Consider the following 23,776-nt stretch of genomic DNA (forward strand, 5'->3'; position numbering starts at 1 on the left):
GGGGATGAATGATTTGTAGGTTTGCCAGTTTCTGCCGTTTAGTGGCGGTAATGTACCTGAAATGTTTCTCGCAAACCGTAATAAAACCGCACACGAAGAAGATGGTCGACCAGATGCGCATGCGTACAAAAATGCTTACGGAAACAATACGGGTAGCGATGCAGTTTTCCGGAAAAAAGCTTCAATAAACCTTTTTGAAATAGCCGTCCTAAACATACCGAAGCATCGATACAGGTCACAGGACAGCTTGCACTACTTTCTAGTACAAAAACACCATTCGGTGTTTTCGGTTTTTCTTTTCCAATTCTAAATCATCTCGGTGAACGTTAAAACTTCTCGGCCGACTTAGCATATCCGAGTTAGTGGATAAAGACTGTCTTTTGTGATTAGCGTAACGCTAAGCAGACTGCGAGCAAGACCAACAGTCTTAATGCACGAAGAGGAACTTTTTGGTGTAAAAGAGGACAACAAGCAACGACTTGGCCTTCAGAGTCCAGGTTTGTTCGTTTTCACTTTCCTAGGAAGTAGTCGTTCATTTGAACAACGTTCCATCGTCGTTCTTACATTGTCTGCTTTAAATTTAATGTGCCTCCTCTCTTGTACGTCACATACTATGTGTGTGGCTAACATCCGCTTAGCGCCAATGCTAGCTAGGCATCCACATGAGTCTGTACTCACATTTATCCAGCTGGAGCTATGGGAAAGATTGGGTCAGCTGACGTCTGAGCTCGTCACTTGCAATTTGGGAATCAAAATCTGTACTTTTGCACTCGCAAAAATATTAAAGGAAGTTACATCCAGGGGTGAAAGTGGCTAGAATTTCTGCCGGAACTCCCTGACACAAAGGTCACTACGGAGACAGATGTTATTTTTATTTTTTGGGTGGGGCACCTTAAACCTAAACCACCTAAAAACAGCAATGCAAAGAAAACGACTTCTGGCACTTATAACTACAAACACAAGTTTTGCACATGCATTAGGCTACTGCAATACACTAACTGTGACAAGGCATAAATGGGAAACTGATTTTCATTGAAAACATTTTTTTCAATTATGTGCAAAATAACAGTTAACAAAAACACCATACAATAACCTGAACCTCCATTTCCTAATTTTTTTATTTTCCCTCGATTCCTCACATCTAAATGCAAAACCTCAATTTTAACTCCTTAAAAACATAGGATGTACAGTGCATTAAAATTAAAGATGTTGTAAACATTGACTTATAAATTAGTTAAAAAAAAAAAGTAACAACAAAAATATGTGCAAATGACCTACATTATGCACAGTGAAATGGAATATATTTTTGAAGATAACGCAAAAATTGACTTTTTTTAAATGTTACATTGGTACCTCTACATACGAAGTTAATTCGTAATTTATGTTGTTGGACAAGTTCTGAAATAAATGATAAAAACCTGAAGAAGCTGGCGATTTTTTTGGTGACGTTACCACAATAATAATTGTTACCTTAACTTGGAAGACTGACAAACGGTGGTCGGAGGAGGACCGTGCAGATCCTAGACATTCTACGGCTGTATTGTTGAGCCAGTTCACTGATGCGCATGCCACGCTCATATATTTCTATCATTTGCATCTTCATTTTAATGGTAAGCGTCAACTTTTTGCCTGTTTCATCACCTGTACCAACCTTTTTGAAACCTGTGTTGATTTCTCTCACCATAAAATCCGCTGTGCGTCCGTCTGTGGCGCTGTCATATCGTCGTATAACGAGCATGTCCTCGGATGTAGAAACAAATGGCGAATCAAAATTTTACATCGAATGTCGAAAACATCGTGTGTCAAAACGATGGTATGTCGAGATACCACTGTATAAAGAAATAATTAAGTAGCCAACATATGTAAATGAACAAAAATAAGTCCAAAGTGCACATTAACTATATTGCTAGATGTACCACTTTTGAGACAAGCATTTCTGAACATCACTGGAGTGAAAAAAAAAACAATGTTTAAAACCTTATTGTGTTCAGTCTCACTGCATGAACTGCTTAATGTTTTATTCAAGATAGAAATCAACATAAATACAAATTGAAAAAAAAAGATTTTTAAAAAATTATGTTCAAGGACAACATAAAGCTTTCAAATGTAAGATTTTCAGTTCATTATTCCTGGAGTCAGGCATTATAACAAGATAGATGTTTTGAACATCCCCTTGTGAGCAAATAAAATAAAACAAGCCTTTTCATCTCTTCCTTTTCTATAGAAGATCTGATCAATTTTCCATTGAATAGCCTTTATTTATTTATTTATTTATTTATTTTTAACTCTCATTAATTCAACAAGCTTGTTCTTTTTCTTCTTCTTTTTCTGTCCCAGAAACACGTGCATTTGAACCAATCAGAGCTAATCATTCATGCTGATCACATGTCAGTATGTCAGCCACTTGAACAGACAATTGGATTCCAGGCAGGGTGGTTTGCTGACCGCATGTGCACATTGACAAGAGTCGACTGTCTTGTCAGACTCGTATACAAACACACGCTGGGAGAACTCTGTGTAAATAATAAATATCGGTAGAAACGGATCACGCTACGCAAGCACTTTAGTTTATTAGGCTTGTTGTTAACACTTGTATATGTAAATCTGACATTAGTAGATTAATTTCTTCTTGGAGATGCATGTGTTGCAGTTTTTAGACAGTTGCCGACATATTTTCGGGATCAAAGCACTGTTCCGCCCCCGAATTTCATACCACTTTCACCCCTGAGTACATCTAGTGAAATCCACTCAGTTTTCTCTGAAGTTGTGACAAGCAGCAGCATATCTGTGCACACTCCCACTCTGGGTGGGAACTTCTGGGTACCTTCATATACGATATGAATTGCCATACCAGACTCACAATAATGATTATCTCACAAAAGGGCGACACAACAATTATTGATACATGGGTCATGAATTCCATCTACAATATTCTATTGTAATACTTTTTAATATGATGGAAACTAACAAAGAGAAACATGAGATTTGCTAATAATTGACATTTGGACCATGAGAGTTTATTTTGTGTCTTGTAGATGTCAATGATGATCTTTGTCCTGAGCGTCAAGAGACAGAGCTCACCCTCATTAAAGTGGAAGTGGAGGATAAAGACACTCCCCACATCAAAGAAGAGGTGGACACCAGCTCTGTTAAAGAGGAAGAGGAGCCCCTGCCCTTCTACAATAAAGAGGAGGAGCTAATGCTTTCAGACATAAAGGAAGAAGAGATGGAAGAGATTGTCACCAAGTTGGTAGATGAAGATTGTCCGAGTGAGGAGAGCAGCAGCTCAAGTCAACACATAACAACAGAAGGCGAGAAAGACCATTGTAAAGATTCACAAGAAGATGGCCTCTTAGCTCCAATATCAGATGATAATGACGCAGAGTCACATTCTCCTCACACTGATGATGATGAGGAGCAATCTGAAGGTGATGCGACATGTTACACTGACAAAAAATGTAAATGCTCTCATTGTGGGAAAAAATTGAGCTGCAAGTCTAGTTTGAAAATACACATGATCAGCCACACTGGTGAGAAACCCTTTTCCTGCTCAGTTTGTGGTCAAAGATTCGCTCTTAAAGGAAACTTAAAGACACACATTAGCACGCACACAGGCACAAAACCTTTTGTTTGCTCAGTTTGCGGTAAAACATTCTCCAATAAAAGATATTTAAAATTACACTCAAAAAGACATACTGGTGAGAAACATTTTGCCTGCCAACTTTGCGATCAAAGATTTTTTATAAAGGGGAACTTAAAAGCACACTTAAGAACGCACACAGGCGAAAAACCTTTTTGTTGCTCGGTTTGTGGGCAAAGATTCTCCGAAAGAGGAAGCTTAAAAACGCACACAAGAACACACACTGGAGAGAAACCTTTTGCCTGTTCAGATTGTGGCCAAAGATTCTCTCAAAAGGGAAGCTTAAATACACACACAAGAATGCATACGGGGGAGAAACCTTTTGCGTGCTCTTACTGTAGTCAAAAATTCTCTGTTAAGGGAAGCTTAAACGTACACATTAGAACACACACCGGAGGGAAACCTTTTGTCTGCACAATTTGTGGTCAAAGTTTCACTCAAAAGGGAAGCTTAACAATGCACATGAGAAAGCACACTGGAGAGAAACCTTTTGTCTGCTCAGAGTGTGGTCAAAAATTCTCTAAAAAGGAAAGTTTAAAAACACATATACGAATACATACTGGAGAGAAACCTTTTCCCTGCACAATTTGCGGCCACAGATTCTCTCAAAGAGGAACCTTAAAAAGACACACAATAACTCACACAGCGGAGAAAGATTTTGCCTGTCCGGTTTGTGACCAAAGTTTCTCTCATAAAAGAAGCTTAGAAGTACACATAAAAACACACAGTAGCGAGAAGGCTTTTGCCTGTTCAGATTGTGATCAAAGTTTCTCTGACGAAGCAAGCTTAAAAATACACGCACAAAATCAAACACACTGACAAGAAACATTCTGTCTGCTCTGAATTTGGTCAAAGATTGTATAAAAAAGGAAGCTTAACAAGACACTTAACGCACGCACGTGAGAGTAAACTTAACTGCTCAGACTGCTTCCTGTGGGTTGAAAGATTGCACTTGTGTTTAAATGTTTGCAACACTTACCAACTAGAATTATATCCATTTGGTCCATTTTTTTTAATGATGTGCATATCAAATTAGCAAATGGTTGCTTGCTGTAGTCTGAGCAAACTGCATGTGATCTTAAATAAAAATTTTCAATGTAATATATTATCTTTATATATCTTTTTTCTTTTTTTCTTTTCTTTTATCATCCCGCATTGTAAATGAGAATCTGTTCTTAAATGCCTTACCTAGAAAAAAAAATCTGGCAAATGATCAGCTTCAAAGGTGATGTCAATGTGTATTGCTACATTATGAGTCAGGTTAAATAAACAGCGGATCACAACTTATATACTTAAAGCCAATTATTCAGCGGGGGAAAAACTCAATTTTGTTCACTACTAGTCTTGAACGGAAGTTTTTTTTTTGGGGGGGGGGGGGGGGGGGGACTCCGGTTTTCTCCAACATCCCAAAAACATGCGTGGCGGTTTTCTCCTACATCCCAAAAACATGCGTGGTAAGTTGATTGACCACTCTAAATTGTCTGGAGTAGTATGAGTGTGTGCATGAATGGTTATACAGTGTATCACAAAAGTAAGTGCACCCTTCGCATTTCTGCAGATATTTATATCTTTTCATGGGACAACATTGACAAAATTACACTTTGACACAATGAAAAGTATAGTGCAGCTGATTTAATAGAGTTAATTTATTTCCCCCTCAAAATAACTCAAAATATGGCCATTAATATCCAAACCTCTGCCAACAAAAGTGAGTACACCCCTTTAAAAAAAAAGTACAGCCATAAATGGCCAAATTGAGTACTGCTTGTCATTTTTCCCCCAATATGTCATGTGACTCGTTACAGGAGTGCTGTCAGCATTGCTGCAGAGATTGTAGAGGTGGGGGGTCAGCCTGTTAGTTCTTAGACCATACGCCACACTGTACATCAAATTGGTGTGCATTAGCCTGGTACACCAGACTCACCACTGTTCCAGCTATTGAGTCTGGCCACCATTCAGCGAATACAATTTCCAGGGTGGAGCAAGCCACAGCAAACAGACAGCGGAGTGGACCAATCAGCGACGGGCGGACGTGACGTTAGTACAGCGACGAGGGCAGGACGAGGGACTTGCGCGCGGAAGTAAACATACGAGGAGAGCGGAGTTTATTCAGCATGGCTAGCGCGAGACAGACTGTTGCCAGTGACTCTGAGTCGATGTGTTTTTGGTAATTTATCCATTTATTGCCAAATGTATCACATTTGATACACCTAAAATTTCATGATTTTGAGACTAATTCAGAATTTTGACATTTTTTTGGGGGAAAAAAAAAATGATGGATGCAAGTCAACACATGCATCTGCAGGTTCCATTAGAAAAAGAAACAGTATTTAGTAAGGGTTATAGATATTACAGTGCTTATTAGACATATTCATTTTGACTTTTCTTTTTACAAATTTGAAAGAAAAAAAGGTTTCATTAGGACCTTATTTTTCAAATTTTGTAATTCTCTGACAATTGCTTCATATTGCAGGCATTAAAGGGTTAAAACTAATTTTACCATGGATTGGAACATATTCTCGGCTTTCCTATTCACCATCTGTGTTGTTTTGGAGACGACTTCCGACGCGGAAGAGTGACGTTGCTCGTTAAGATCACGTCACGCAAATGAACAAATCTGATTGGACGGTTGATTTTGTCCGTGCTCGAGAGGCTGTTAATGGGCTGGGTCCCAGACTATTCTCACAGTGTTTGGAAAAATACAGGGAGAACAGTCTGGCCGTGCCAGGCAAGGTGTGCATGGCTGTCACCCCAGGAGGAAGCATCTTCTGAAGACGGTACACAAGAGAGGCCACAAACAGTTTGCTGAAGACATGTCAACAAAGCACATGGATTGCTGAAACCATGTCCTATGGTCTGATGAGACGGGCGGGCTTTCTTGTGTACAGTCTTCGGAAGAGGCTTCCTCCTGGGGTGACAGCCATGCACACCAAATTGATGTAGAGTGCGGCGTATGGTCTGAGCACTAACAGGCTGACCCCCCACCTCTTCAATCTCTGCAGCAATGCTGACAGCACTCCTGTAACGAGTCACATGACATTTTGGAGGGAAAATGACAAGCAGTACTCAATTTTGACATTTAGGGATGTACGTTTTTTCAAAGGGGTGTACGCACTTTTGTTGCCAGGGGTTTGGATATTAATGGCTATATTTTGAGTTATTTTGTGAGGAAAATAAATTAACTCTTATTATGTAAGCTGCACACAGACTACTTTTCATTGTGTCAAAGTGTCATGTTGTCAGTGTTGCCCCATGAAAAGATATACTTAAATATCTGCAGAAATGCGAGGGGTGTACTCACTTTTGTGATACACTGTATGTCTCATTGTGCCCTGCAATTGGCTGGCAACCAATTCAGGGTGAACCTTGCCTACTGCCAGTAGTTATAAGCTGGGATAGGACTGTCTAGCACTTCCGCAACCCTTGTGAGGAAAAGCGACATGGGAAATGAATTAATGAACTTTAAAAATGCAACTTGTGCTAGAGTTTTTATTCTATTCACAAAATCAAAGCGCACAAATCTGTCAGGAGGTTTCTTGAAAAAAAACTTAAATAAGTTGTGCCTACTCCATTTTCAATAGCCTCATTCATTTCTAATGGCATATTCATCTCCTACAAAAAAAAAAAAAAAAAAAAAAAAAAAAAAAAAACCTTCATTCGTTCCTATTGATTTTCAATTCAGACCTGCAAAATAATCTCCATTTGGTGGTCATCATTTTTGAGGGGGAAAAAAACTTCCTAGAAAGTGGTCCAAAATAATAGAAAGTGACTATGAAATGATTGTCAACGCGAGACATGCAATTAGTTTAAACTGCAATAATTGGCTTTGAATGCTTGTCTTCCAGTGCTTTTGTCAGCGCCAGACCTCCAATTCCTCTAGAGCATCCATGTCCAAAGTGCGGCCCGGGGGCCAAATGCGGCCCATGGTCAAATTTCATCCGGCCCCCAGCCTGTGTCATAAAATCGATAATGCCCGCACACAGACCTAATAAATTGGTCAGCGGTACTGCTACCAGCATATGAAGTAGCTTACACACTAAATGCTGCTCCTCATTTACCCACTAAAAGGCAGCAGCACTCTAAGCAACATTACCCCACGTGACCCTTTACTCCCAATTTTCTAAAATGGCGACAATCAACAACAAAAAAAAAAAGTTGACTGTGACAGCCGACGCTTCAAGGATAGGTGGAAATTGGACTATTTCTTCACTAAAATACGCAAAAACTGCCTCATTTGCAAAGAGACAGTCGCTGTTTTTAAAGAGTTCGATGTGAGTCGATATTACTAAACAAGACAAGCTGACATGTACGACAAGATTACAGGGAAACGTAGCGAGAAATTGAAGCAATTTAAAGATAGTTTAATTTTACAGCAACAGTATTTCGCAAGAGCCCAAGAGATAAAAGAGAACGCCACAAAGGCTATTTGCAAGATTTTGTGGAAATTATTAATTAAAAAAATTTTTTTTTTTAAATAAAGCAAATGTGACACACAGAATGGCTCGCTAAAATTTGCATAAATATATTGTTCTACGTAAAGGATGTCAGCCAAGGTCGGCCCCCCACATTTTTACCACACCGATTCTGGCCCCCTTTGCAAAAAGTTTGGACACCCCTGCTTTAGAGTCAGAGGGCCGAATGAACAAATGTTCAATGACAGGCAATGAGATGGCTAGGAAGTGAACCAAAACTGTCCTAAAATCAATAGAGCGTGTCCACAAATTTACAAGAAGTGACCCATAAGAGAGTAAAGCAGCCCCACGCAATTTCTCCCGAAACTGTATTTTTTTAGTTGCTACTTCTTCTATACGCATGTTTGCACACATAAATGTTAGGAGTTGAACAGGCTTATTGACTTGTTAACTTTACAATGAGATTTAGAGTGTGAAGCTGACAAGATGACACTGTATTATTTGTTTATTATTATTATTCTTTTCTGGAGGAGGAGGAGGCATGGTCACCTGTGAAACAAGATAAAAGCACCAAATGGAAAAATTCCATCACTTTACATGATTTGAATGATGTCGTATTTTTGAATGAACAGATTTGGTAAATTGAGGAGAATGAGAAAAGGACAAAATAGCTGAGCGTGAACAGGATTTTTAGCAATGTTTTGGTACCCACCACAAAGTGGAATCAGAATTTTAGTTCTGTGTTTAGGAATGCGTCAGAGTTAAAACAATGTTTTCCATGCATGTTTACATTCTCTGTCCTCACATGTATTTTTTAAGTGTGTATCCGGGTGTGGTACTGACAGAACTTGTTAGAGTACAACATATTCCTGTCGGAACCTCCCGCTCTATGGAGCGTTCAAAGGAATTCCTTTTGCTGCGAAACCGGAAACCTTTGAGAAACCCAAGCCTCACCTTGCTTGGTACGGTGTGTTTGATGTTATCATTGGCACTGAAAGCTGTACTTAAATCTGTATCAAAACTGTTTGAAAAAGCCACATTTAAAATGGAGGGTATTCTTAAGGAAACATAGTTTGCCAAGATGTCTACATTTGAGCATTTTCCAGAGTCCAGACTTCCAACTTTTGGAATTGAAGACTGCCAATTTTCCTCAATAGCTATCAGTATAGTGGCAAGGAAATTTCAGATGAATGCAATGTTATTGTAGTGTCAGTGGGCTACTGTGTGGGAAGTCTGGGTGTCATCAGCACAGGAGACCGTTTATTACCTGGTGAGAAATATTCAATTTTTAAATGATCAGCCAATGGAATAAAATTATCCAAAAATGTATTATGATGACAGGAAACTGCGGTCGATGCGTTCAGTCGCTACCGTTGGCTGGCGTGAAAAGAAAAATTCAATCTTTAGGTCAGTACTTCTCAAACAGTGGGGTGCAGAGCGATGCCAGGGGTGGCGCGTGTGACCTCGGGGAACATGCTTTTTTTTTTTTTTTTGCCATACTAGAATAAAGTGTACTTGCACATCCACTCAGTGGATGGCAGTAGCGCTCTCATTTTCAAAGTGCGCGCAGTATTTTTGAAGTAAGCAAGAGCACTCAGCACACAGAGGAGACTCATGAAGAGCTGGAGAGCTGTGCGCCGTTTTCGAAAGCCATTTTCCGGCCGGATTCACGCAGCGACCCATTGTCTTCTCCGGTTCTCACGTGTCCGCCCGAGAAGTGGCATTTTCGGCTTGGGATCGTCACGACGACCGCCCTCACCTACGGTTCTCCCTCGGCCGCCGAGAATGCGCTTTTTTCGGGCCGTTTGCCTTTTGGCTTTGACATATAATACAGTGGTAAACGAGGAAAGACCACTGTTTACTGTGTCTAAAAATGATTATAGCGGACAGCCGGAAGCCAAATCAATTAAGACACCACTTAAACACATTAGACCCCAATCTCATTGATAAGCCGCTTGGTTGTTTTTCAGCGAAAACGTGCCGAATATTGCCAACAATCGTCCCGCTTTGTCAGTGTTATATAGAGGCTGACGGACATCCGGGCATTTAATGAAGTCACCAGCCACAAAAAAGCGTCGCCATATTGACAATGGGGTAAAAGACCAGTCACTTATAATAGAAACGCATTGAACTTTCGTCTTATTTGCCGTCTTTTTTTCTGTCGGAATGGCTAAAAGTTGCTGTGTTGCGGGTTGTCACACAAGGAAGAGTTCGGAGCCGCATTTGAAGTTCTTCATTCTTCCACGTGAGAAAAAAAGGAGTAACAAATGGCTGAGCGCAATTAATCGAGGAACAGTAAAAGAAGACTGTTCCTTGGACTACTTTCGCCTGTGGGAACCTAAATCCAAGCACATTTACGTTTGCAGCCGACATTTTATTACTGGTGAGTTAAATAGATTATATTTTGCCTCAATTTGCTGCTACGATTCAATAGACTAGGCCAGTGCTTCTCAATTATTTTCTGTCACGCCCCCCCCCCAAGGAAGACGTAAATGTTTCGCGCCCCCCCAAACTCTCTGCCGCCACTGTAAATAGTATCATTTGTCTATAAAATTACTATTATAAATACGCATCTGCCTAACATTGTGTCCTTTTTTTCTAATAAAGAAAAAAAGTAACATAGATCAACTTATAATAAAGTATAACTTTATTATAAACATTGTTTTGTTTGTAACCGAGAAGACTTGATGTGCATCAATTTGCCTGAATTAAAAAAAAAAATTCACATCCAAACTAAAAAATACACTCAAGGTACATTTTTGACCATTTGATACAGAAAAATAAAATGTAATAAAATCAGTAAATAATACCAAATTAAAATTGATTAGAAACATTCACTCACGAGGACAATGTGCCAAAAAATTTGACCGAAAAAACAAATCTGAATAAAAGGGGGGAAAAAAGTGTCCTTGGACAGGACAGTTTTTATTTTTTGCTGCTCACATTATTTACCTCCTTTGCAATGATGTGGAGTTATTTTTCAATTAGCATGCTAACAATGCTCACTGGCTTACTGATATAACACTGACAAAGCAGGACGATTGTCGGCAATATACGGCACGTTTTCACTGAAAAAATCAAGCGGCTTAACAATGATTGATTTGGCTTCTTGCTGTCTGCTATAATTATTTTTAGACACAGTAAACAGTGGTCTTTCATCATCACCCACTGTATTAAAAGTCAAAGCTAAAAGGCAAACGGCACGAAAAAAGCGCATTCACGGCGGCCGAGGTAGAACCGTAGGTGAGGGCAGTCGTCGTGACGATCCCAAGCCGAAAATGGCACTTCTCGGGCGGCGACGTGAGAACCGGACAAGACAGTGGGTCGCTGCGTGAGTGAGTCCGGTCGGAAAACTGCTTTCGAAAAGGGCGGTGGCACACTGCTCTTCATATCTGTTGTCTGTGTGTGCTGAGTGCTCTTCCTTAGTTCAAAAATACTGCGCGCACTCTGAAAATGAGAGCGCCACTGCCACCTACTGAGTGGATGTGCAAGTACACTTTATTCCAGTACGGCAAAAAAACCCAAAAAAAACACATAAAACATGTTCCCCGAGGTCACATGCGCCCCCCCTGGCATTGCTCTGCGCCCCCCCAGGGGGGCGCGCCCCACTATTTGAGAAGTACTGGACTAGGCAGTGGTTTATTTTTACCTTAACCGGCAACTCGCAAAGCGTTTTTTTTCTTTTGCTGTGAACTGCTCTGATTAGTCAATCGGTATATTATTGGCCTGGTGGGAATGTTTTTGTTTTTTTTTGCCGTGACGTGTTGACGGCTAAATATAGCTTGGAGGCTAATTACCGGTAACGACAGAAATAATCACTTCGTACATACTACCAATTTTCTCAGTTCCACACAGTACATATTCCACGTAAATGATAAAGGTCAACTTACTGGGTGACTTTATGAGGTAGTTGTGGATGTTTCCGAACTCCACTGCAGGCCATTCCTTTGTTTATCCAGCTATCAGCTGCGACTTTGTATCGGCAGCTTTGTACGCCAATAAACGCTAATTTTAAATTGCATCGCCTCCTTGCGTCTGTCGGCAGTGACTCGTGATAATAGTAAGCCACGTTTAAGACGTTTTTGGGAAAAAAGACGCAAAACACACCTGAAATATATGAATTTCAGACGTCTGTCTATGGAATGTTAAGCTGTGCGTACCCCCTTCACAAAATGGCGACACGTTGCTAAGCGAGGTGACGTCATCGTGACATCACGCCGACTTCCTCCATCAGTAAACCAGTGAGCACTGCTAGCATGCTCAGTGCAAAATAACCCCACATCATTGCAAACTGGAGGTGATACTTCCGATTCCGATCATCTGAAAAATGGTGAGATCGGCCATGTTTCCAGTCAAGTGAACAGATCGGGGAAATCCCAATTTATGACAGCTCTTACTATTCCAAACTACCAGTGTCCAGCGGAGGATCTGAGTTATGAAATAGATATGTTGAAAGTTACAAGCTCACATTAATTAAGCTTAAATTCGAAACTTGGAGTGGTGGAGGTCTTATCAAGCCGTTCGAACCAAAAATTACTGCTGCACTGATACAATTTTTTTGGCTGATGACAATAATTCGCTCATTGGCTGCCATTTCTTCTAACATCAAATTGACTGGATGTCTATTAGTGATAAACTCATATAAATTTACAGCTGGAGGATGAATAAACGTCACACGATTATAGACACCTTGGTAAGCGCGACAAGTGCTCCAGTTTTTACGGCGGTTTGAGTAGCTGGATGCCATCTTGTGTATGGCTGCCAGTGGTTGGAAACTAAATTTTGGAAAGTACATTTTGCACAGCATCAGCATGTTATTTCATATTACTTACTTATGGTGTCTTTTAGTGCCGAATCGGTACGAATGAGATAACTCAGAAATGTCAACATACAGTATACTGAGATTGCTTTATTGTCCTCCATAGACCTTTTCTGTGGGAAAAGAGGCTCTATTTAAGAAAGTAATTTCAGAAGTGGCGTGACCCTCTGTCCTTGCGCTCTTCACATGAATCATCACAAGGTTGCAAAGGAGGTAGTGTTGAGTTTGGCATCCTCACTTGTAAATTACCAGATTCGCTAACATAAACTGAATTGTTGAACAGATAATTTAAACTCAAGCATCCATATCTGTTATTAAAATCAACTCAACCAGTGTTTCCCACCTATGCTTATATAGATTTTTCCCCTATGTCTTTCTAATTTTAAATATTGTCAGTTATTAAGTAAATAATTTAACAAAAAAGTGGTGAAGTGTGTATGCCTTAAAGTGCATGTGACACGAAAAAGCATGTTTATTTCATAATACAAGCGGTATTTTAGGCTCCTGAATGATATGGACCGCTTGGATGTGTGTGGAAGCGATCGCTATATTTATTTAGTGTTTGAATCCCGCGCCATGAAAATGAGTGACTTCCGGCTTCAGTCTTGCATTGAGGAGGAGGGCGCTGTGACGTGTACGGATGAAGGCGTCCTCTTCACTGTACAGCCGTACTGTTGTGTATGAGGACTAAGGATTCATCTGATTTTTCTGATTAATATGTTTATTTTTCGCATCACGCCAGCCAAACGGCTGCAGAAAAATCTTGCTGTATGAGGGAGAGGCATGTGCGCCTTTTTGGAGTTTCAAAAGGTTCCCATTCACCGTTGATATTGGCCAAAACAAGCCCTACTGCTGTGGGACCATTGGACTTAGGAGAAAGTGAGTAAACATCTTGTTTTGTATTATGTCAAATACGAATACAGCGATTACAAAGTAAACACTACACACTTTCTTTAAGTAAAGGAATACTTATGTTTGATCATTGATAGGCATGTAAAAAGCTCTCCTCATGCACATTAGCTGCACGTTAGCTGCACAACAACTGCAGCCGCCCTCCTCCGGGGAACGAGCTGTAAATTGCTCTCCGCTGGGCGGTTTGCCGATCCACAAAAACAATCGACAACCCAGTCGTCATGTCAAATAATCCGGGCTAGTTATGTGTGATTTTCCGCTTCGAAGACTTCGAAACATCACTCGGTTTGGGTTAGCATGTCGGCTAGCTGTCACGCCTCTTGGTTTGTTTACATTCTCCGAAGCCAGGGAAGGGAAATGACATATGTCCGATTTAGGTGTCATAAAATATCGTTCGGGAGGTGCGACAGTAAAGGTGAAGTCGACAGTTTTGACCATTATGGAGTAATTTTGCCATGTCGTCCTGAATAAGTGCATTTTTATTATTTCATATTCCATTTAGCACAAGACTTATTGCCATTTATTTAGCAGTTGGGGAAAATACTTGGTTAAAAAGAATATCCTGTAAAAATGTTGAAGTAAAGAGACAGAAACAATGACATTTTGCAGATCTCTTTGTTGCATTTTCCTCATTCTGAATAATTCCCCCTCAATGAGCTGAATTCTATATCAGATGAAACCATGACCCTGCCGATGTCATCCTCCTGTTTGGGACACTAGAGCCCTATAATAGTAGGCGTGGCTAAACAACGGATTAAAAGACTAATTATTTTATCGTCATCTGCGCTTTGCCAAATTGTTGTATATAGTCGAATCGTCTTGAAATCGTCTCGTTCACATAATAATGCTATTTAAGACGTTTTTTTAATCCTGTCGTACGCACTTTAATGAAGGCCTGAACTGAACTTTTGACTCCTCAGCAATTTTTTCAGAAGGTTTAGCAGAGATTCGTTGTGAATAGTTCCCCCTCGACGGGCTGACTGGTCCTTCTCAAGCCATTTATTTAGCTATTGGGGAAAAATACTTGGATAAAAAGAATATCCTGTAAAAATATTGGAGTAGAGAGACTGAAACAATGACATTTTGCAGCTCTCTTCGTCGCGTTTTCCTCGTTCTGAATAAGTCCCCCTCGATGGGCTGTATAGTAAAACCGATGAGCCCAGTCTCCCGCTGACGTCATCCACCGGATGGGGACGCTTGAGCCCTGTAATAGTAGGCGTGGCTAACCGGCAGATTAAAAGACTAATTTCTCTTCATCTGCGCTTTGCTAAATTGTTGTATATAGTCGAATCGTCTCAAAATATGATTGTAATTCACATACTAATGCTTTTTAAGACTTTTTCTCCTGTCGTATGCTCTTTAAAACTATAGGTAGTTTCGCTGCTGTTTGTGTATTTGTTGTGTTGGTTAAACAGGTTTTGCTGTTCAAGATCAAATTGACATACTCATTTTGTGTCAGTACTATGAGATATGACAGTATGTAAAAGGGCTAAACTGCGTTAAATAACCTCAATAATCTCATAATATTCATGTGCATACTGTATAATATTGCTGTTGGGAAGGTTATCTGTACTACTGATTTGAGGATGGTGAAATTGACTGAAAGTGACAGATGCTGTAACGCTCACCGTGGCCTCCCCCAAGGATATGTTTCCATACCATAAAACTGTAAAAGTTCTTCAGAACATGAATAATACTTCCTTCCTATGAATTTATCCAGAAGCATTCCAAATTAGTTTGGGCAAGCCTGTGCGAGTGTTGCCACTTTGATGACGATACAAAAATTGAGTAATTCCTTTACTTGACATTCCGCTCCCCATGAAATTGCTGCTACAGCCTTATTAAAAATTATTATTTTAATTTGCATGAATGGATAAAGTAATAAACTAAGGATTTTGTACATTTTCAGAATTACATGAATTAATGTTTAAGAGTTGAATTGAGAAAACGATGAGATAATGAATAGTAGGAATCAGTCAGGATACAAGACATTATTGCTGGACAATTAAGATATCATACTATTATTTTTACAATTATATGTGTGAACAAATTAAGTCTAATTGCAGGTCAAATCCTCTAATTAAACAGTTTTACTACACCTGACTTTATGGCAAGCGATTGTTTACCTTCAGTAGTTGATGGAATCTATTGTTGTGGATACAGGCTTTGCTCTGGTTGTTGCCAGGCATCACACTGACAATGCATTCAAGACAAAGAGACAAAAAAGTATCATGAAATGTTTTGACTGGACTCAGAACTCTTCAACATGGCAACATAGAGGTTATAGAACAAAATTATTATTATTTAACATCTAGATCTGCTGTAAATGGTATGGTCATGGGGATCCATGCAGCTTACTCTGCAAAATGCATTTGCAACTCATTTAACTCATTGGCTGCCATTGACAGTGCTAGACGTCCAATCCATTTTGACTGGGAGGGACGAATGAACAGACGCTCTGAAACAACAACATTCACAGCCAGGCCTCTCAGTTTAAATTAACTGGTCACCTATTGCCACCGATGGCATTCAAAGGATGGATGAATGGATTCAAATACAGTGGTACCTCGATACGATTGCACCGACATACGATCCTTTTGACATCCGATGTAAAATTTGACTCGTCAATGGTCATTTGTTTCGACATATGACGACATACTCGAAATACGATTTATGACGGCGTTGCAATTTCATTGTTTTTTCCCCCAAGACTGGCGCACGGTGGATTTTCTTGTGATACAAATACAAATCAACATGGGTGCCTACAAGGTAATTGCAGGTTATCAAAAAATGAAAAAGGTGACGCTTTCCATTGAAATAAGAAGGAAATAATAGAAAAATATGAGCGTGATGGGCATGTGAGTGAACTGGCTAGACAACGTGCCTCACCGACCCCCCCCCATCCCTGCCAACAGCAACAGAACATGTAAAGAGAAAGTAAAAACTTTTCCACTCTTCCAACCACTCTTCCTCTCGTCAGTCACACGGAGAAGCATGCAAAACACAACTGCCACTTTAGAACCTCATTCGTTACATTAATTTATCGGGCTCGAGCATCTAGTGATGCGAGAGCTGGACAATTTGGAGGCCTTAACATGCTCGAAAACTTACCAAAATTTGCAGATACATGTGGCTTGGCGTAGATTTTGATTATTATTATTACCTGTATCATGTTATGATTATTCCGATTTGTGTTCATAATGTATATGTTTTTCTATGTGTAATTGCTATTAGTAATCGTACCTGTAGTATTAAGAAGGATTTACCGTAGGCTTTTTGGTTTTGGAACAAATTAATCGAATTATAATGTATTCTTATGGGAAAATCCCACTTGACATACGACCATTTCAACTTACAAACAGGTCCTGAAACTAATTAAATTCGTATGTAGAGGTAGGTACAACTGTACTTAAAAGCAAAGAATCTAATTTAGTTTTACTCGGAGCCGAAACAGTGAACCCAATTTAATTTAATTCATTTAGTTTTTATGAGCATTATTTATAATTATATTGCGATAATATAAAAATACAATAATGATATATATTTAAAACAAAAATTTGAAAATAATTGCTAATATTTAACAATTGTTTTTTTAATGACCTGAAATACACTCTAAAAAAAAATATCCCCTGGCTCTACTTAAAAAAATTGTTGTAACAATTTGCATTTAATTTTTTAAGTAAATTCAACTAAGCAATGATTAAGTACTTCCCTTATAATTTTTATAACTGGACTAACTCAATTAGTATAGTTGAACCATCATTATTTATTGTCCTCCACAAGCTTTATTGTGTAGAACCAACTCAAGTTTTAAGTCCAAGTTTTAGCATTAATAAAAAGCATTAATAAGAAATAAAACTACTTCATTTAGGTTGCTATAACTCCTTCATTTTAATTTCTCAACTCAAAAGTTGATGCAAAATGGTACTTAAATTTATTGAGTAAGAGTAACTCATTCATTTTCCATGCCGCTTTTTCCTCACGAGGGTCGCGGAGGTGCTGGAGCCTATCTCAGCTAACTATGGGCAGTAGGCAGGGGACACCCTGAACTGGTTGCCAGCCAATCGCAGGGCACAAGGAGACATACAACCATTCAGGCTAGGCCTGAACGATATTGGAAAAAACTATTGCTGCGATTTTTTTTTGGGTTTGCGATGTATTGCGATATTATATTGCGATATTAAAAAAAATGTATATATATTTTTTTCAAGAAATTTTCACAAGATGACTTAAATAGCTGTTTGGAAAGACTTTAGATGACTCACCATCACCACGGTGTACAGTCATCCCTTGTTTTTCGCGGTTAATGGGGACCAGAACCTGCCGCGATAAGTGAAAAACCGCGAAGTAGCGCACCTCCCCCTTTTTTTTTTTTTTTTTTTTTGGGTGTTTTTTGTGCCCAATGTATTTATTCAGATTTAGCATTGGAAAGAGATACATATAAGACATGTTTTGTTCTCACTTTCCCCCTCAAAGGGATTTAAAAAATGTATATAAATAAATGTTTTTTAAACACTTCAAATGTCATAATTATGATAAGTTTTAAACATAACTGTCCAACCAAATCATTTTTGAAGAAGAATAAAGTACAGTAGCAGATAAATGCTTGGCTTTATTAAATGCTTCTGTTTATCTACTTTAGCTGTGACCGTTAAAGTGACATGTAGAAATTTCAAACTCCTCATGATCACTTCTGGCATTTAAATGTCTCCAACGTCCCCACAGTACACACATTCATTCCAGCGCGGCTTCCTTGCAACTGTTTAACAAGTTAAACGATGATTGACAGATGCCCGTGTGAAGTCTGCTTCTTTGGCCAGATCAAAACCATCGTTGTGGCAGTGACTGAGAGGATCAAAAGGCTGGGAGAGGGAGGGTAGGAGGTTGTGCACAGACCAGAAAGTGAGGCGTATGTGGATCAAAAAAAAAAAAAAGAAAAGCTATCGCACATGCTTGCGAAGGGACTATTGCGCACACGCACATCGCGATGGCGATGTTTAAACGATATATCGTTCAGGCTTAATTCAGGCACACACTCATACCTACGGACAATTTAGAGTGCTCAATCAGCCTACCATGCATGTTTTTGGGATGTGGGAGGAAACTGGAGTTCCCGGAGGAAATCCACGCAGGCACGGGGAGAACATGCAAACTCCACACAGGAAGGCCGAAGCCTGGGATTGAACCCTTGATCTCAGAACTGTGAGGTGCTAACCACTCAGCCACCGTGCCGCCTAAGAGTAACTTGTTTTTCTAAAATAAATTGGACATGGCAACTCCAGTTTTATTTGGAAAAAAATATATATCTCAAAACTCAAAAGAATGGACAAAATAAAAGTGCAGAGCAAAACCAATATAAACATCCTAAACATTGTCAACAGTTTACTTCAGGTGCAGGTATAAACGAAAAGTACTTCCAGTACTTTGATACACAGATATGGCACAACAACACACAGTGCAAAACACGTGTACAACAAAATGTTTGCAAATGTACAAACAATATAGGGTGATTGAAAAGTAACTCCTGTTTTAAGATAATTTATTTAAATGTTGTAAACATTTTTGTAATTTTTTGAGTATGCTGCTTGATGTATGGTAATGAAATCTGTTTTCATTTTCTTTCTGACTGCAAATATTGTAAGGCAGAAAATGGCCAATTCTCACCCGTGGTAATATGCACATGTGATGGGAATTTAGGAAGTTGCACCAACTTAATAATGGAATAGAAATTAAATTTCACTCACTTAATCTTTCCCTTTGTTACGTGAAAGCAGAAAAGCTTATTCAAAAACAATATACTTTTAAGTTAATACGTCTTTCTTAATATTTAAATGTGATTAACTCCATAAAAGAAGTTAACAACTTAATAAAACAATGAATAGTAAAAAAAAAAAAAAAAAAAAGAGTCATTTTTATGTTGAAAAAGCTCATGTTTTCAAGTCATACCAACTAACCTCATGAATCATTTTTTAGAGTGAGTCACTTGGGTTATACCTACTTGGAAACGCTCGGTGGTGTTCCTTGGAAATGTCTAGATGATTTTGTGAACGCACAGGGCGTGTTTAGAGAGCAAGGGAGGTAGCAAGAAACAAAATACCTCCCTGCTGCGTGCTGGGTGGATAGAATCCAAGGGTGTCGTCAAATAACGATCAGAGGGCACCAAAGCCGTTCAATGAGTAAACATCAAATTAGCAGGGCACTTGGCCTGGCCGGCCTGGCGCTATGTGCCATCCTCTTCATGAAGACCGGAGAACCTCAGGGTCAGCTGATGGGAATTGACGTCTCTACATGGAGGGACGCGGTGTTGCAAGTGGCTCCAGTGCGCGTTGATATTTTCATCATATCCTGCGTTTTCCTCCTCATTGTGACTTCCTCGTACAAGTTGTTATTCAGCCCACTAGAGCTACTCAAGTCATCAGAGGATGTTGGCTACATCGCGGACGACGGACGCTCAAAAGCGCGGGCGGCTAACGAAGTGCGCCGACGCAAGAAAACCGGAGACCTGCCCCCGATCTACCCAAATGGCTGGTTCCGAGTTCTTGATTCACACATGCTGAAGATAGGTGAAGTCAGAGATGTCACCGTGGTTGGTATGTGACGCTGCATTTTAATTATATGTATCCACAAAGCGAAAATCAAATAAATCAGATGCTGATTCGACACCATTTTTTAATAAAAATGTTGAAATTCTTAGATATTAACAGGAATATTGAAGGAAACACAAAGTTTCAATTATACTTTAACTTTAAATGGACATCCAGTCAATCCAGTCATTTGGATAATTTGTTTCTAAATATGTACATGAAACATGTCTTTTGCTGTAAACATGCCTGCACTGAGAGCAATTAAGTGATAAATCTTTAAATCAAGGGCGTAGGTTTGCAGAGGGACGGTAGTTAGGGACAAAACACTAACTTTTAAGGATGCTCAAATTGCCCCACCAACTTTTAAGCAACCTTATTTATGTTATAAAGTTGGGGGCAAATAAGTATTTATTCAACCACTAATTGTGCAAGTTCTCCCACTTGAAAATATCAGAGAGGCCTGTAATTGTCAACATGGGTAAACCTCAACCATGAGAGACATTTTCTATGGGGTTGAGATCTGGAGACTGGCTAGGCCACTCCAGGACCTTGAAATGCTTCATACGAAGCCACTCCTTTGTTGCCCTGGCTGTGTTTTGGGATCATTGTCATGCTCAAAGACCCAGCTATGTCTCATCTTCAATGCCCTTGCTGATGGAAGGATATTTTCACTCAGAATCTCTCGATACATGGCCCCATTCATTCTTTCCTTTACACAGATCAGTCGTCCTGGTCCCTTTGCAGAAAAACAGCCCCTAAGCATGATGTTTCCACCCCCATGCTTCACAGTGGGTAGTCGGTGTTCTTCGGATGCAATTCAGTATTGTTTCTTCTCCAACTACGAGAACCTGTGTTTCTACCAAAAAGTTCTATTTTGGTTTCATCTGACCATAACACATTCTCCCAGTCCTCTTCTGGATCATCCAAATGCTCTCTATCGAACCGCAGACAGGTCTGGACGTGTACTGGCTTCAGCAGGGGGATGTGTCTAGCAGTGCAGGATTTGAGTCCCTGGCGGCGCATTGTGTTACTGATGGTAGCATTTGTTACTGTGGTCCCAAATCTCTGTAGGTAATTCACTAGGTAAATGGTGTACAGCCCTATTCCACCTTTCAAGGCGCTCAAAGTGCTTTACACTACATCGCCATCTACCTACAGGAGCAATGTGGGGTTCTTGCTCAAGGATACTCAGGCGAGTCCATCAGGGCAGAGAATCGAACCCACAACCTCTGGGTTGGGAGCCAACTACTCTACCACTGAGCCACGCCACCCCCCATTTTCAAAAATATTTGAAAATGAAAAAAGATGGGGGAGGGAAATAGATTTTTTGTTTTAATATGGTTTCTGTAAGAGGACAAACATGACACAAGGCTCGTTGTAATTCATTAATATTGAAATAAGGTTAAACTTCAGGCACCGTACAACAGAGTAATCACGAGGTGCATCATTCTCTATAGGATGAACTGCAGGGAAAACTGGCTCATTAGATATTTGTAGCCAACTTAGTCATATTGATAGTGGGCTAATATGGCTAATATAGATACATACACCACGTGTTGTCTTCATTATAAGGCTTATATATTTTTACGGCTCCAGACATTCAGTATTTGTTTTTTTGGTCCAATATGGCTCATTTTGGGTTGCCAACCCCTGGTGTAGTGCCACTCCACCCATGAAAGAGCCATTTTACTGCCCCTAAAACGGCCAGCAGGTGTCAGAATTGCATCGGACGAACTCAGCAAACGTTATTAAAAAAATAAGTTTTTATTTATTTATTTTTTTTACTTTATTCAGCACAAATACAAATATACAAATATGGGTTGAACCATTCACGTACAGTTGGAAAACTAGCTAAATAAACAACTTAAAGGGTCCGAGTTATTTTTCTACACAAGCTGTATTGTTTGCAGTCTCTTTGTCCTTATATAGCCTTGGGGTTCAAAGACAAAATTTAAATCTTCTAAGTATTAAGACAACATGAAAATTTGGTCTAAATAAAAGAAAGGTGTTTTACTAGGGGAGAAAATTGTGAACGTGGCATAAATGGATGAATTATGTCAATTTTATTGCTAGTGTTTGAGAATGAATTGGCGTCATCTTTGAAGGCTGCACAATGTTTATGTAGGCGAACATATGGTATGAGGAAATGTTTGCCGAGTTACTAAACTTGGATGTGGTTCAATTCCAGCTCATGGAATGTAGTCACGTAGTTATATGTCATGTTTCCAATTAATGTGAAAATTGAAATGAATCTTGGTGTTGTATAATATACATAAATAACGTATTATTTTTATGTCAAAGGCCATTTTGTTGTGTTACTTGATATGTTCCTTTTTCACAAAATCTTGTTTTTCGGATTGCTGCATTAAACCCAAGCTTTTCCGAAAACTTCATGTTCTACTGCTCGTAACTAAACAATGATGAATAGAAACACACTTTTTTTTGATGATGGAGTCTTTCTTTTGTTTGATTCATGTATCTAAAGAAAACATTCTGTGATGCTTCAGTCAGTCACATCAGTCAAACATGGCCAATACAGAAGAAAATTTTAAGACAAACAACAAATGCATGTGTATACATTTAAATATTGCTTTATTGACATACTGTATGCTTGATGCGGCACAGTTTAGAACCAGGAAGTGGCACACAGACTCCATACGGCTTTTCTCAGTGTTTTCTATATTCATGTGCGTGGAATAAAATTTCACACTGTATATAATTGCAAAATAAGGCACAATGTGATGCCACACAATAACCAATGTTTTTTGCAAAGTGATTTTACTCACAAAAGCAATCGCAATCCAATAAGAAATACATAAATAACAGACTTCAACAAGGGCATACTCCTGTTTTGACCGAATTTATCCATGAAACAGTGACAAATATTGGAAAATGAATTCAGTGCCTCTAACAGTCCAAACCTAGGAAAGGGATTTATCATAATTGGTGAAAGACAAGATGGTTTAAACCCAAAATGTTTTAACTTTGTCATACAAATGCATGCATGTGAATGTAAGTCCATTCTTTGTTAATACACTTATCCGTTTTTCTCTTTCTTCCGGCCCACATCCTTTTTCTGTACCAACCTGCATTTTCCCTGACTGATACACAAATGTTCTTTTTTTTGGATGATACAATGATACAGTACAACTTGCTGAAAGTGGCACATCAAAGCCTTAAAAGGCACCGCAATTCCCACCACAGGGCATCCATTTATGGAATTGCTCAAATCGTAGATGTCATTTGCATACATAGTGTAGCGCAGACATGTCCAAAGTCCGGCCCGGGGGCCAAATGCGGCCCGTGGTCAAATTTCATCCGGCCCCCAGCCTCTGTCATAAAATCAATAACATCTGGCCCGCACACAGACTTAATAAATTGGTCAGCAGTACTGCTACCAGCATATGAA

At 39.4% G+C, this 23,776-nt stretch overlaps 1 protein-coding gene across 4 annotated transcripts in view; it reads left to right on the top strand.

The window, feature by feature from the left end:
• Nucleotides 1-23,776, top strand: part of zgc:92275 (cholesterol 7-desaturase nvd) — a 45,760-nt gene that overhangs the window by 6 nt on the left and 21,978 nt on the right. For 2 of the 4 annotated variants that reach the window (XR_009061158.1, XM_057819576.1), the window contains exons 1-2: nt 1-497; nt 3,036-3,428. The exon at nt 1-497 is cut by the window's left edge and continues 6 nt beyond it. Coding sequence is in view for 3 of the 4 variants with exons in the window: in XM_057819576.1 (XP_057675559.1) it covers nt 431-497; nt 3,036-3,428 (460 nt within the window). In the remaining variant the exon portion in view is untranslated. Of the gene's footprint in view, nt 498-3,035; nt 4,949-19,694; nt 20,374-23,776 lie in introns of those variants that run through there. The other 2 variants (XM_057819574.1, XM_057819577.1) reach the window with 2 other exon arrangements.

This window comes from Corythoichthys intestinalis, chromosome 17 (genome assembly GCF_030265065.1).
Source record: "Corythoichthys intestinalis isolate RoL2023-P3 chromosome 17, ASM3026506v1, whole genome shotgun sequence".
NCBI classification, from domain to species: Eukaryota; Metazoa; Chordata; class Actinopteri; order Syngnathiformes; family Syngnathidae; genus Corythoichthys; species Corythoichthys intestinalis.